At 35.0% G+C, this 12,355-nt stretch overlaps 1 protein-coding gene across 12 annotated transcripts in view; it reads left to right on the top strand.

Moving 5' to 3' along the window:
• Positions 1–12,355, top strand: part of dock10 (dedicator of cytokinesis 10) — a 407,603-nt gene that overhangs the window by 319,862 nt on the left and 75,386 nt on the right. For all 12 annotated transcript variants that reach the window (XM_039756196.1, XM_039756260.1, XM_039756213.1 and 9 more), the window contains 9 exons: positions 128–315; positions 1,309–1,374; positions 1,543–1,635; positions 2,531–2,654; positions 3,818–3,939; positions 6,076–6,162; positions 6,666–6,758; positions 8,374–8,495; positions 8,961–9,030. In XM_039756196.1, coding sequence (XP_039612130.1) covers positions 128–315; positions 1,309–1,374; positions 1,543–1,635; positions 2,531–2,654; positions 3,818–3,939; positions 6,076–6,162; positions 6,666–6,758; positions 8,374–8,495; positions 8,961–9,030 — 965 coding nt within the window. The remainder of the gene's footprint in view (positions 1–127; positions 316–1,308; positions 1,375–1,542; positions 1,636–2,530; positions 2,655–3,817; positions 3,940–6,075; positions 6,163–6,665; positions 6,759–8,373; positions 8,496–8,960; positions 9,031–12,355) is intronic.

Here is a 12,355-nt window from a genome sequence, read left to right as displayed (position 1 = left end):
GTTCATAGGACTTGGTGAGGCAGGAAAGCTAAGTACTGCCCCCACATGTCACAAGACTCTCTATGTGTTTATATTATATGTAAATATTACTTGTAAAAATGTTGGACAACTTTTGTTTTTTCACCAGACTGTGTGACATCCGCCTATATACCTCTGAAGCCTTTTGAGGATTTACAGAAACACCAGCCAAGCATAGAAATCGAAGAGTTTGTGCAAGAATCCACCAAGTACTGCCAGCCTTACCGACTCTATAAAAACCAAATTTATGTTTATCCAAGGCACCTAAAATATGACAGTCAAAAGTTTTTTGCCAAGGTATGGAATTAAAATCCTTCTCATAATTTACCAATATTGCTTCTGTCACACCATCATGAACAAATTTCAGCACCCTTCTAGGTTTTCATACCTTTGCATGTACCCACTCAATGTCATGGAAAACTAATGTCAGTGTGGCGAGAACAGAGACCCAAATTGCATTAAATCTAAATGAGTATGAAAAGTATTCACAGTAGCTTGAGTGTGTAAGCTTAATTAAACCAACCCAAGTTCAGAAGTTCATCAGGCAGAAACAGTCACCAGTGTGACCACATGCAGACAAACAGTAAAAAATATGAGATTAAGTGAAAGACATTGAAAAAGGATAAGGAAAAAAAGTGCAGTGGAAAGAACAATTGCAATAAATCTTAATCTGTGTGGAAGGAAACACAATCACAAATTTAGAAACAAATAAAAAGAAATGATGAGTTCTAAGAAAGTGTCTTTTTTAATGCTGAAGCAAGATGTCTTGGGACAGAAGCTAAGAAAGGAACTTTACAGGTGAATTTGAGAATCCTACTTCCTGCAGCAGTAATGGCATGGACTCACTCAGTTTTTTAAAAAAATATCTTTATTTTAATAATAAATGCCTATTAAAATATTTCAAAATAATATCTCATGTGCCTTTGTAAGAAATATCCCAGTCAGTTTGGTCTCTTAATTGTTCCACTATATCACCATCATTTAAACAGAAAGCTATTGAGAAAGGAAAATTAAGGCTTTATAAATGCTGATGATACTACACACAAAATATCTGAAAATGCAGCATTATTTTACTAATATACAGTACATTTCTGTTCTTAACGTTTATTGATAAGTAGTAGATTTTGAAAGAATTATACATCTAACAACCTTTTGTGTTTTTTAAAGGCTCTTCAACATCTAAACCTTTCACTTTTTTATCTGTCTGAATTATGCATTTATAGAATACAGATTCTACAATATCATTATATTTTGAGTATCAGACAAGATGTTTTTGTATTATTGTTGCAGGCCAGAAATATAGCTGTGTATACTGAGTTTCGCAGTTCAGATGAAGAAGGTGCCCGACCCTTAAAGGTAAGTGAACAGAAAATAAACTTTGGAGTGTAACATTTTGGTTTGAATTAAGGGATAGTTTTTGTTTTCTATATTTAGATTGCCATTTACATTTACATGCTTAGATTATGGACATCTCACCTATGTGTTTATTTTTTTCATAATTACTTATTGTCATGTCCTCTTCAGTGCATATATGGTAGACCAGGAGGACCTGTTTTCACAAATGCAGCCTGCACAACTGTTTTACATCATTCTCAGAACCCTGATTTTTATGATGAGGTTGGTATATATGTCATATATATTTTATGTTTTTATGTACAATATATAAATTGCTATATACAGCCGCTCCCTTCTGGTGCCATAGTATTGCACCCAGGAAACACTTTCAGTTCAGATGGAACCATCTTAAAACTGTCCCTGCAGCTCTTTCCAGTGGCTCCCAAGAAACCCAGCAGGGCTGTCTGTCCATCATTACTACAACTGCCATGCAGCCCTGCACAAGTGTATATGAGATATCTGCCACCTATTGTTTGGGGGGAAGGGACACGTGACCCCTGGAGCCAGCCTCTTTCCATCCATCCATTATAAACACATATTTAGTGTGTAGTTAGTGTTGGTGTGTAAATTACCTTATTCCATGACAGACTGGCATCCATTTAAAAATTTGATAGTTTTTTGATTTATTTATGTTTTTATATAAAAAGTCAGTTTTAACCCAGGGGACAAATAAAGTTGTACCTATTTATCTATCTAATTTAAGGCATAGCAGAAAGAAAATACTGTTGTCAGCTCTGCTGCCTGATGGATCAAGGCCCCTGGCTTTGAATTCCATGCACAGTCGGTATTTATGTACATTGTGTATGCTCTTCCCATGTATTTATTGAAAGGGAAATTAATGAAAATGTGTTGAATATTTATTCCATTACAAATGGAGCTTTTACTGTAGAGAGAGAGAGAGGTTGGGAGCATGCGCTGACATTGCTGCATCCACCACATGGCAATGAGTGACACCTCAGCACCACACGTAGGTTAAATGCTAATGTTATTTTGTCTCTGTGTAAAGTTTGACAGCAGCTGTGTGAAATGTCGACTGTTACTAGATAGGAAATTTCTGCATCTTCTGATTCCTAAGCATTCCTGTTTATTTATTCAGATCCCCATTTTTTATCCACAGGTTAAAATAGAGCTCCCCACTCAACTTCATGAGAAGCATCATATTTTATTTTCCTTTTACCATGTTACTTGTGACATCAACGCCAAAACAAATGCTAAAAAGAAAGAGACTCTGGAAACACCAGGTAAAAGTGCTCATGCTTGGCTAGAAATCAAACAGTATATACATATCTGTAATCTTAATTGATTTCCATGCAATATATTCACACTTAAAACTTGAAAGAATGTAAATAATTTTAAACAGAGTAGAAAAACATGCACATATTTATTAAAAAATAGAGTGAACTGCATAAGATGCAATTGTTGGCAAAAAAAAATGAGTTATGGATGTGTGCCTGGAATGTGAACCCTACGCACATCTGGATTTAATCTCTTTGTCTCTGATAAGATATAAGCTTAGCTGGTGTACACATATCAGATTGCCAAAATTGTCTACCATATTAAACAAATATGGCTTATGAATATTACAGTAACTGCCAGATTCATACTGTTGTATTAGTGCATATAATGTTCATTGAAAGTCAGTTTATTTAAACAGAAAATAAGTGGTCTGCCAGTGCAGTCGTTAGGATGGCTGCCTCACAAATCCAGTATTCTGAGTTCAAATTCTGCACTGAGTCATTGTCAATGTGACATTTGCACATTCCCAGTAACTCTACATGGGTTCTTCTCTGGACTTCCACTTTTAGAACACTGTTTATCTGGCAAATCCTACACATCTGAGGATGTTGTTTCGAAATGCTTTATTTCTATTTTTCTTTTCTACTGTTTTCAGTGTGGGAATAATTTTTATATTTTCTTCCTCTTTTACAAACAACATGCCACATAAACTGTTTTATTACAGTACAGGATATTTTAGTTTGTCAGCTGCCAATTGTGCACTTTTGCTGCTTTTTCATAAATTATCTGACAAAATTGAAACACTTCATTTGTGGTATTGTGATCAGCATCATTCAATATAACTGCTATTTTAACAAAACCAAATGGAAAAAAATTCAAATGAGGGCATCTCAACTCTGTTTTCTAACATTATGCAATAAAGAAAATGTATTTTTCCCAGAAAGTAAAAGAAAAAAAAAACATTACAGCCAATTTCTGACTTTTAACTGCAACATACTGCATGCTTCAGTCTCTAGTCCGAGTAGGCAAGATGTGCTCAAAATCTCTCAGCATGTTCTAACATATGGTCAACAAAAGCATTTGTCTAGTATTGTCATACATTATTAATAAATAAAGTACAGACATGTACTCCATATTTCTAATCAATAATTGTGTTCTCTTCACTTAGTTGGTTATGCATGGCTTCCGCTGCTGAAAGATGGCATTCTCCCTTCCCAAGAGCATAACATCTCAGTGGCAAACAGTTTACCTTCAGGGTACCTAAACGTCAAAGATCCCACAACTGGAAAGGTATGACCAGAGGCAGTTTGTTTTTACTTTTGTTTCTACTGGGACGCACATCATGATTCTTCATGATATTTTCAGTCTTTGAAATTTCAGACATGGTGTTTATTCAACAAATATATTTTATTTCATATTTTACAATATATAGAGTATATTTCAATTTCAACCCCTTGACTCTCCAAAATTTGAGACATATTGTTAACCTGTAAAAGGTAACACAGTTGCTGTCCAGTTGCCTCACTTCATCAGATTCTGATGAATCTGGGCCCCAAATCCTAGGCCACGCACTGTCTGTGTGAAGTTTTCATATTCTCCCCTTGTCTGCGTGGGTTTTTTGTTTGTGCTCCGGTTTACCTCCCACATCTTACAGCAAGTCTGAATTGGCTCTTTGGGTCTGTGCATGAGTTTGGCCCATTGTAGCTTCATGTTTTTGATTTATCCAATTTTAATAAGGGCTCACACCCTGCTTGAACCTGGACTTCTCATTCAGGTTAAATGAATGTTATTTCATTGCATTGGCATTTAACATTATAGTGAAGATAAGCCCAACTGGTGTTGGTTTTACTTTTTTGAAGAATTTTTGTTTTACTCTCTGGGACACATGTGTTTCCTTACACACACTTGTTTAGGTTTTGAACATTGATTTCTTTCACAATGTATGTTATTAAAGCAGACAATTTATAATGAGCACACAGGGCAAAGGTGACTGAATGAGCATGTTATCTCTTTCCAGTAGTACCTGCTTGAAAACAAATTCAAAAGGAATTAAAAAAGCAATTTGTCAAGGCAAAAGTGATGTCTTTGAAAAAAACACAATAAAGAGCATTTAGCTAATCTTCCTTAAAAAATGTAACGGCTCATGTATGTTTGTCTTCCTATTTATTCAAATTATAACCTTCATTGTTCTGAATTTTATTTTAAAAAATGAGTGCAGAAACATGGATAAAAACCACTACCATAAAATAAGTGTCCCCACAAAGGTTCTTTTGAATAAAGAGAAGGAAAAAATTAAAAGAAGTTTAGCAGGAGGCAGCCTTCCTTTGGAGAAAAAAAAGCAACAACCATGGTAGACCATTTTTTTTGGAAATACAGATTAAGACCACCCTTGAATGTTGGCTTTATAAACATGTGTGGCTTGTTTTAAAGCTTTATTTAATTTAATTTTGGCACAAATGATTTATATACTTGAGATAGAGTGTTTTTACTTTCTGTTCATCTGTTTGGATCACCCATCTTTATTTAACATAGAGTGTTACAGGCGCATTCCTCTGTTGATTTTTAAAATGTAAAGTTATTACATCCAAAGGTGGCTTAAATTCTGCTCACATAGGTGTATTATTTAATGCCTATAGCCCTCCTTAATAGCCATTATGGTTCTAAAGTCACACATTTTGACAAATGTACTTGTTATAACACCAGAGTCTTATGATTGTACCCCACCATATTTTTGTATCTCTTGCCTTTACTGGAAGAAACACTTTAAAGATGTAATTGATTTTTCTTTCTGTAGTTTCTTGTCTCCTTTCAATTAACTGTATATTCTGATTCTTTGTGATGTTTTCAGTCTTAGAAATTTCAGACATGGTGTTTATTCAACAAATGTCCTTTAATTCGTATTGTACAATATATAGAGTATATTTCCATTTCAACCCCTTGACCCTCCAAAAATTTGAGACATTTTGTTAATCTGTAATAGGTAACACTGTTGCTGTTCAGCTATCCCACAGCACCAGAGGCCAGACCCCAAATCCTGGGTCACACACTGTCTGTGTGGAGTTTGCATATTCTATCCATGTCTCCATGGGCTTCTGTTGGTGATCCAGTTTACCTTCCACACCTTACAGCAAGTCTAAATTGGCTCCATTTGGGTCTGTGTATGAGTGTGGGGTTGGTGCCTGCCTTGCACCCAGTGCGACCAGAATAGGCTTTAACCCAAATGGCATTGAATTGTAAAATTGTGTACAGATAATGGATAGATGAAAAATAAGCTGTGTGAAATCCATAGAACACTAAATGGAGTAGTTTTTAAACTATCACTACATAGCATGAACTATTTTACCTTTGCCAAAGATCTATTTTTTTGACAGTCAGTTAAAATTTTCAGTGAATTTTATAAACTTTAAAAGTTTTGCTCTTTGGCAGCAATGTGCAGCAGACACTAAATGGGTGGATGGAGGAAAACCAATATTCAGAGTGGCGACACACTTGGTCTCTACAATCTATACTCAGGTGAGACATCTCCTTTGTTTTGTTTTGACTCATGGGTACCTGTTCTGTGTCTTTCATCATTTTTCTTTCATATGTTATGTTTTACAAACCATCACCTTAGATATTAGGTAGGTGACATTGCCCTGTTTATGAATACTTGTTGGTGGTACAGTAGTTTCTGTCACCATTTAAAAAAGTCTTAAGATTGATTCAGTTTCCAGCTGGGCTGCCTTTTGACTTTTAGTTACCTAGTGTGAGCCAATAAGAGTAAATGCTTATATAAGTGTACATTGCAGTTGGATAGTGTAACAATTCAGGCCTCATGTTCAGCCAAGATAAAATGGCTGCAGAAAAGTTTTTTGCCATGTGTACATAGTACAATGAAATGGATGAATGTAGTTGCCATAAAATACGTAAATACTTTTAATGTGATGCAGACTGTCTAATATTTTATAAAAATATTTTGTCTGAGATGTGGATTTTAGCAGTTATTTAATTTCACTTCTTTCCGTTGTATTTGCCAGGATCGGCATCTTAATCGTTTCTTTCAGGAGTGTCAAAGAAGAGAAATGGACCTTTCTCAGCTCCCTACCTCAAATTTCATGAACTGTCTGAAGGTAATGTGGTTTCACTCTTAAAAATGGGAACATAAAAATCATGTTATCTTTTAGTTTTGCTTCTGTAAATGGAAAACGTGTGAAGAGGAATATTTTATGACAGTTGATCAACAGGTGAAAATGAGAATATAGTTTTGCAAAAATAAATAATTTGTACAAAAAATCACTATTGGTATGTATTGTGGCACCATAAGAAAATGTTAGGAAAACCTGAATATAAATTGAATGTTATCCAAACTAAATTTTTAAAAATGTTTTTAAATTACATTTTTTAAATGATTAAAAATATGTACCTCCGTTAAGCGTAATTAAGGTCCAACGTCAATTTTTAGCCTGTCTACTATGTGTATGGAGTTTGCAGATAGCATAACGATTATCTCTAGGTACTCCAGTTTCTTCCCATAGTTTAAAAAATGTACCTGTTTGGCTTAGATTTGACCCTGTCTGTGTGTCAGTGTGTTTAATTAAATATACCCTGCAATGGACTGGTTAGGTCCTGCCTGCTGTGGCATGACTGGTTTGCTGTCCTTGTGACAGACATCCCTCCACCGGGTGACTTGCTCCAGCTCCTACTCAGAGAAAAGATACAACACCAAAGTAATTCTAATTGCCAGCATAAAGAATGGGTTAATACTGTATTTTTTAATTGTATTTCTTAGTATATTTTTATATTATTATTATTGCTGTTTTATGTGACCGTGCAGTGTGTGCTTTTTAATGCACACTGTTGTATCATTTACAGAAATACATTACCAAGTTGCCACTACAAAAGATGGCAGAGAACTCAGGTAGACACACAAACTTTAAGTGCTCAAAGGAAGAATTTGTAAAAAGATTCAATAATGTACTATTTAAAAAACAAATATTAATTCTTTATTTGGTTTTGGCTTAGTTTTGGTTTTGACAAAGATTTTTGGATGTCATCTTGGTTTTTTAAGTAATAGCTACTGATGTTATCTGTGTTTTAAACTTTGCCTGGGTCCTAATGATCCTTCTGTCCTAACTGGCTATCCTACTTAATTTTCTAATTACCTGTTAAGTGAGGATTCATACAATGCCTCCATGTCTGAAGGTAATGGTTTCTGTTTAGTATGTTTAATCATTGCAATTAAAACATTTTGTTTTCATCATAGGGCACTTTTGCTATTCATAAAACTTCAATTAGTAAAACATTATATAGAGAAGATACATATTTGTAATAATGTATACAGAACCAATTATTGTTGGATAACTACATTTAGAAAGCATGTTTTCCTTTATCAGTAGTTTTCAGAGTCATTGAGGTAGATCAGAAGTGAAGCCTGGCCAAACTAAACATTCTAAACTTCACCTACACTCACGTTATGTACAGTACTTTTTATAGCACATCTACTTATAGTTCCCTGTTTAATTTGCGCTATTTTTATTAATATTTCAGATTTATATTATTATTTATTATTTTTCTGAAAACAATTCATATATTTATTATAAGCAGTAACTATAGATCTTAAAAATAAGGAAATGTACTATTTTATGGGGCTTTTCATTTTTTGTTTCTAGTCAGTTTAAATGTGTTACCACTTGTTCTTTAAGGCTTAACTATGCACCTGAAATTATGTTCTTTTGTCTAACTTAGGGTCTGCTCAGTATGGAGAGAATCAATGTCATTGTCCGATTTCTTCCCATTCTTCTCAATCAATTGCTGAAGGTCCTTATTCAGAGCAATGACGATGATGAAGTTATTACAGCTACCACCAGGTAATGAAAAGATGTTTGTCAGTTTTGTATAGCTGCTATTTTTCATGGTTAGGGTTTATTGGGACATAGGAGGCAGTACTCTCAGCAAAAAGTATAAAGCAGCAACCTGCCTTTCAAGAGGAGCTATAATGCGTATACCTTAGCTAGTTTAGAATCATCATTTAAACTGTCTGTCTGGCGTGAGAAGGAACAGATCAGTGTTCAAACAAGAGTTATGCTCTGCTTTTTTAAGCTGAATGTTTATGTCATGCTCATAGGAAAAACAGAATGATTGAGCTGTATCTGTTCCTAATAGCATCTTTTGATTTAGATGTATTTAAATGTGCGTTACAGTCGTTTTGAAAGAAAAGATGGAAAATAAGAAACTTACATTAGTAGATGACTTTATATTTTTGAAAATGTTTATAAAATGCTTTGCTTTCCCCAGTTTCTTAGAAAACACTTTTTTTGTCTTTTTCCTTTCAGAGTGCTTATTCATATTGTTGCCAAGTGTTCTGAAGAACATCTGGATCATTACCTCAAATCTTATGTAAAGGTAAAAATGAAGTGATCAGACAGTGTCAGTCAATAGAAGCCCCCTTTATTCTCCTCAAACCCTATTTATAAAGTGCTCTCTAATTTGATTTGATTGGTGTGTACTCTGAATCCCCTGTAATTCATGGTTTATATGATCTGTAAATTGGTTTTCAAATCTTAGTCTTCTCTGTGTTGGCTTTAGCTGATGAGTTTGGTGGTGCATATAAGGCAGTGCACTGCATGGATTGACAGGAAAGCATTCCAGAGATAAAAGGGCTGTAATACATCTATAGGTTTGAAAAAGCGCATCATTCATTAACGGGTGTCTTCTGTAAGGACAAGATCACCGAAAAGCTGTTGTAAATCAAAGTGATACTATGAACTGCTGTGAATTAATATTGTAACTAACATAGAAGTTGGACATGATTGTCTTTTAAAATTGCCTTCTTGTTTATATAAATAATGTTCCAAATAGTTCTACTAAACATTTTGTGAATGTGCTCTTGTTGTGAACTGCTCTATAAGATGCATTCAGTAGTTCAGAAAAAATACAGGAAATCGTTCAAGGGAATAGCTCATACTTTTAGTTTTGCAAAACCTTTTCTAAGTAGAGCAGGAAGGTTTAACTAGAATAAAAGTTCAGTTCTACCCTAACTCCATTTGTTCAAACCCCCTTTCTTACTAATATTGTAGTGCACCTTGTAACCTATCAGAACCATCTTTAGATTCAATAATATTTTGTTTTTTCGGCTCTTTTTTATTGCATTTTGATGACATCGTTCTGTTTTACACATTGCATTTTGTGCCTAAATGCAAATTTTGATTGTGGTAAATCCTTGTTTGATCTGTACATTAAAAAAGGGCAAATTCATGTGCAAAAATTGTTACAAATACGCCATTGTTTGTTTTTGAACTTCTGGTTCCCTATTAAATGAGTACTCCAGCCAAAACTGGTCATTTTTTTATTTGTTGCTTACTCAGTGTTGCTTATAGAGGCAGCCATGAAAACGTTTTAATCTCACCATTTCATGGAGAATGGAGATAACAAAGTTTCTGATAAAATGAGTTCAGTGGGGTGTCGGCAGGAGCCAGCATGCTATATATGAAAGGGAAACATTACCAGAACAATTTTATGTAAAATATGCTCTTCTCGATGGGTATGTATGCTAAATTTGTTTCACAAGATAACTCACGTTGCGAAGTGAAATGGCTCCATGTCCAATTAATCCTCTTGTGTGGTGTTTTGCATGGGGTGTGATTGCGATCTACTCAGCGGGATAAAAGCAGGTTATAGTGTTGTGGTGAAAGGGGTACAAGAGGCATATTCTGGGCCAGAAGTGGCATTGCAGGAATTACAAAGAGATGCAAAGAAGTTGTAATACTGTGCCAATCCAAGTTACTCTTTCTTTTTAGCTCTCCTTGTAAATGGTCCATTAATTAAATTGTCAGTAAATGATGGTGGGAAGTACAGCAGTACAGATAGGCATTCCTAAAATTAACAAAGGGAGCAAAATCCTGTTGTAACCCTTTGTTCTGGTTTATGGCTGAAGGTAGCCAACACCTATTCCAACAGCAAATGGACACAAGATAGGAACCTGTCCAATGACAGATACTAGTCTAATAAAAGTTACATTCCTGCTCATTCAGACTTTGCACTCCATCTAAAACATGTCTTTTGATTGTGGGAGGAACACAAACTCCTATATGAATCTCCACACTAAAGACATTCAGGTAGTGTGAGGTAGCAATGCACAATCACTAAGTGCATTCATTATAAAAAAAAGTCAACACTCAAAACCAGTCATTTATACTATACTTTTAAATATTTGCAGTAGTTAACACTCAGAGGTGCTGCTTTGCTTTAAAGACTAAACTTTCAAATTCATGTTTTTTTTCCCAAAATCATTTTAAAAGGTTACTGAACAAGCCAGGCTTAAAACATTCCTCCATTGTTTTAGGGTTGCAAGGCAATTTCAGACACACTAGAAAGATTACAATATGCAAGCTTTCAAGGCAACTCAGGCCCTTTCTTCAGGCAGGATGAGTTTCGTCGAAAGCTTGTATATTGTAATCTTTCTAGGTAGTCAATAAAAGGTATAATTTTGCTTAACTTCTCACTACATCCATAATGGCTAACTCGGTACAACACCCTAGCACTACAAACACACGAGAATAAGCATGAGAAAAGAAGAATGGCGTTTAATTATACAATTAATGGTTTTGCAAAAACAAAGCCTCAGGGAGAAATAGGCAAGTGATGTTTTCCTTTACATTTTTCAGCAGAAGACTCGCGTTAACTCATCCTGAATGGCAGCAGAGATTCTTTCTTTAGCAGTGCTTTTTTGTGTTGCCATAGCTATTCTGGTGCTCTTAAGAGCTGAAGGCAGGTCAAACATGGATGTTTACTGACTCTCCTACTTCATGATCGCCTTGAGCTGCTCTGTCTCATGTCATTGACAATGTAGGTCACAGGCTTCACAATGCATCATGCTTTAGACAGAGATTAGGTAACAGGTAGAATAACGTATTGTGCAAACCATTTATTATTTTATGAAAGACTCGGTCAAAGACCAATTTCTCATACAATGAGTATTAGTAGATTTAAAATAGTGATTGATTAATAGTGGAATGATTGTGACTCTCAATGTTTGTAATACAGTTTAAAGCTAAACAGTACAGAAAAATTTTGTAGTAAAGTCACTACAGCTCCAGATCTTGAAGAGCCTGTTTGCTTGTTCTCATCTCTGTCTGGATTAGGATATTGCTCTGCAATATCCCCTCCTACCATGTGAAGTCTTGTCCTGGTTCCACTTATTTCTGTTAACAATTGTGCTTTAAGCCATTGTGGCGGAACTAAGATACCTATGCTGCAAGGAAGGAAAGTAAGATAGCTCCTCATCCAGCACTGTAGATCGTATTTGCCATTGTTGAACTGTAGATCAGAACAAGCCAAAAATTGAATTTTCATGCAACGATAGTAGAAAGAGACAGTCCATGCTTGTTTTATTCAGAAATCCAAAAAACAGGCAAAAGAGTCCAAATTCATAAGAAGTCCATGCCAAATCCAAAAAGCAGACAATGTCAAAAATTATTTTATTAGAAAACACTAAAAGCACTTACCTGGAAAAAAATTGAAATACAATACAAGGCTATTGCATTGGCTGTTAAGCGTAATGCTAGAGTAAAGAACAAAGAATTAAGTCCTACTTTATTTTCCTTGACCTTCCAATCCTGTGATTCAGTCCAGTGACCAATAATGATAGGTGGAGCCAGGAGAAAACCCCCTAAGGGGCCTGGGGCTGAATTTCAGCCTGTTTCCAACAATCTCAAATTATCTGAATTTG

The sequence above is a fragment of the Polypterus senegalus genome, chromosome 1 (genome assembly GCF_016835505.1).
Source record: "Polypterus senegalus isolate Bchr_013 chromosome 1, ASM1683550v1, whole genome shotgun sequence".
Classification (NCBI taxonomy): Eukaryota; Metazoa; Chordata; class Cladistia; order Polypteriformes; family Polypteridae; genus Polypterus; species Polypterus senegalus.
This window is presented reverse-complemented; position numbering and strand designations above follow the sequence as displayed.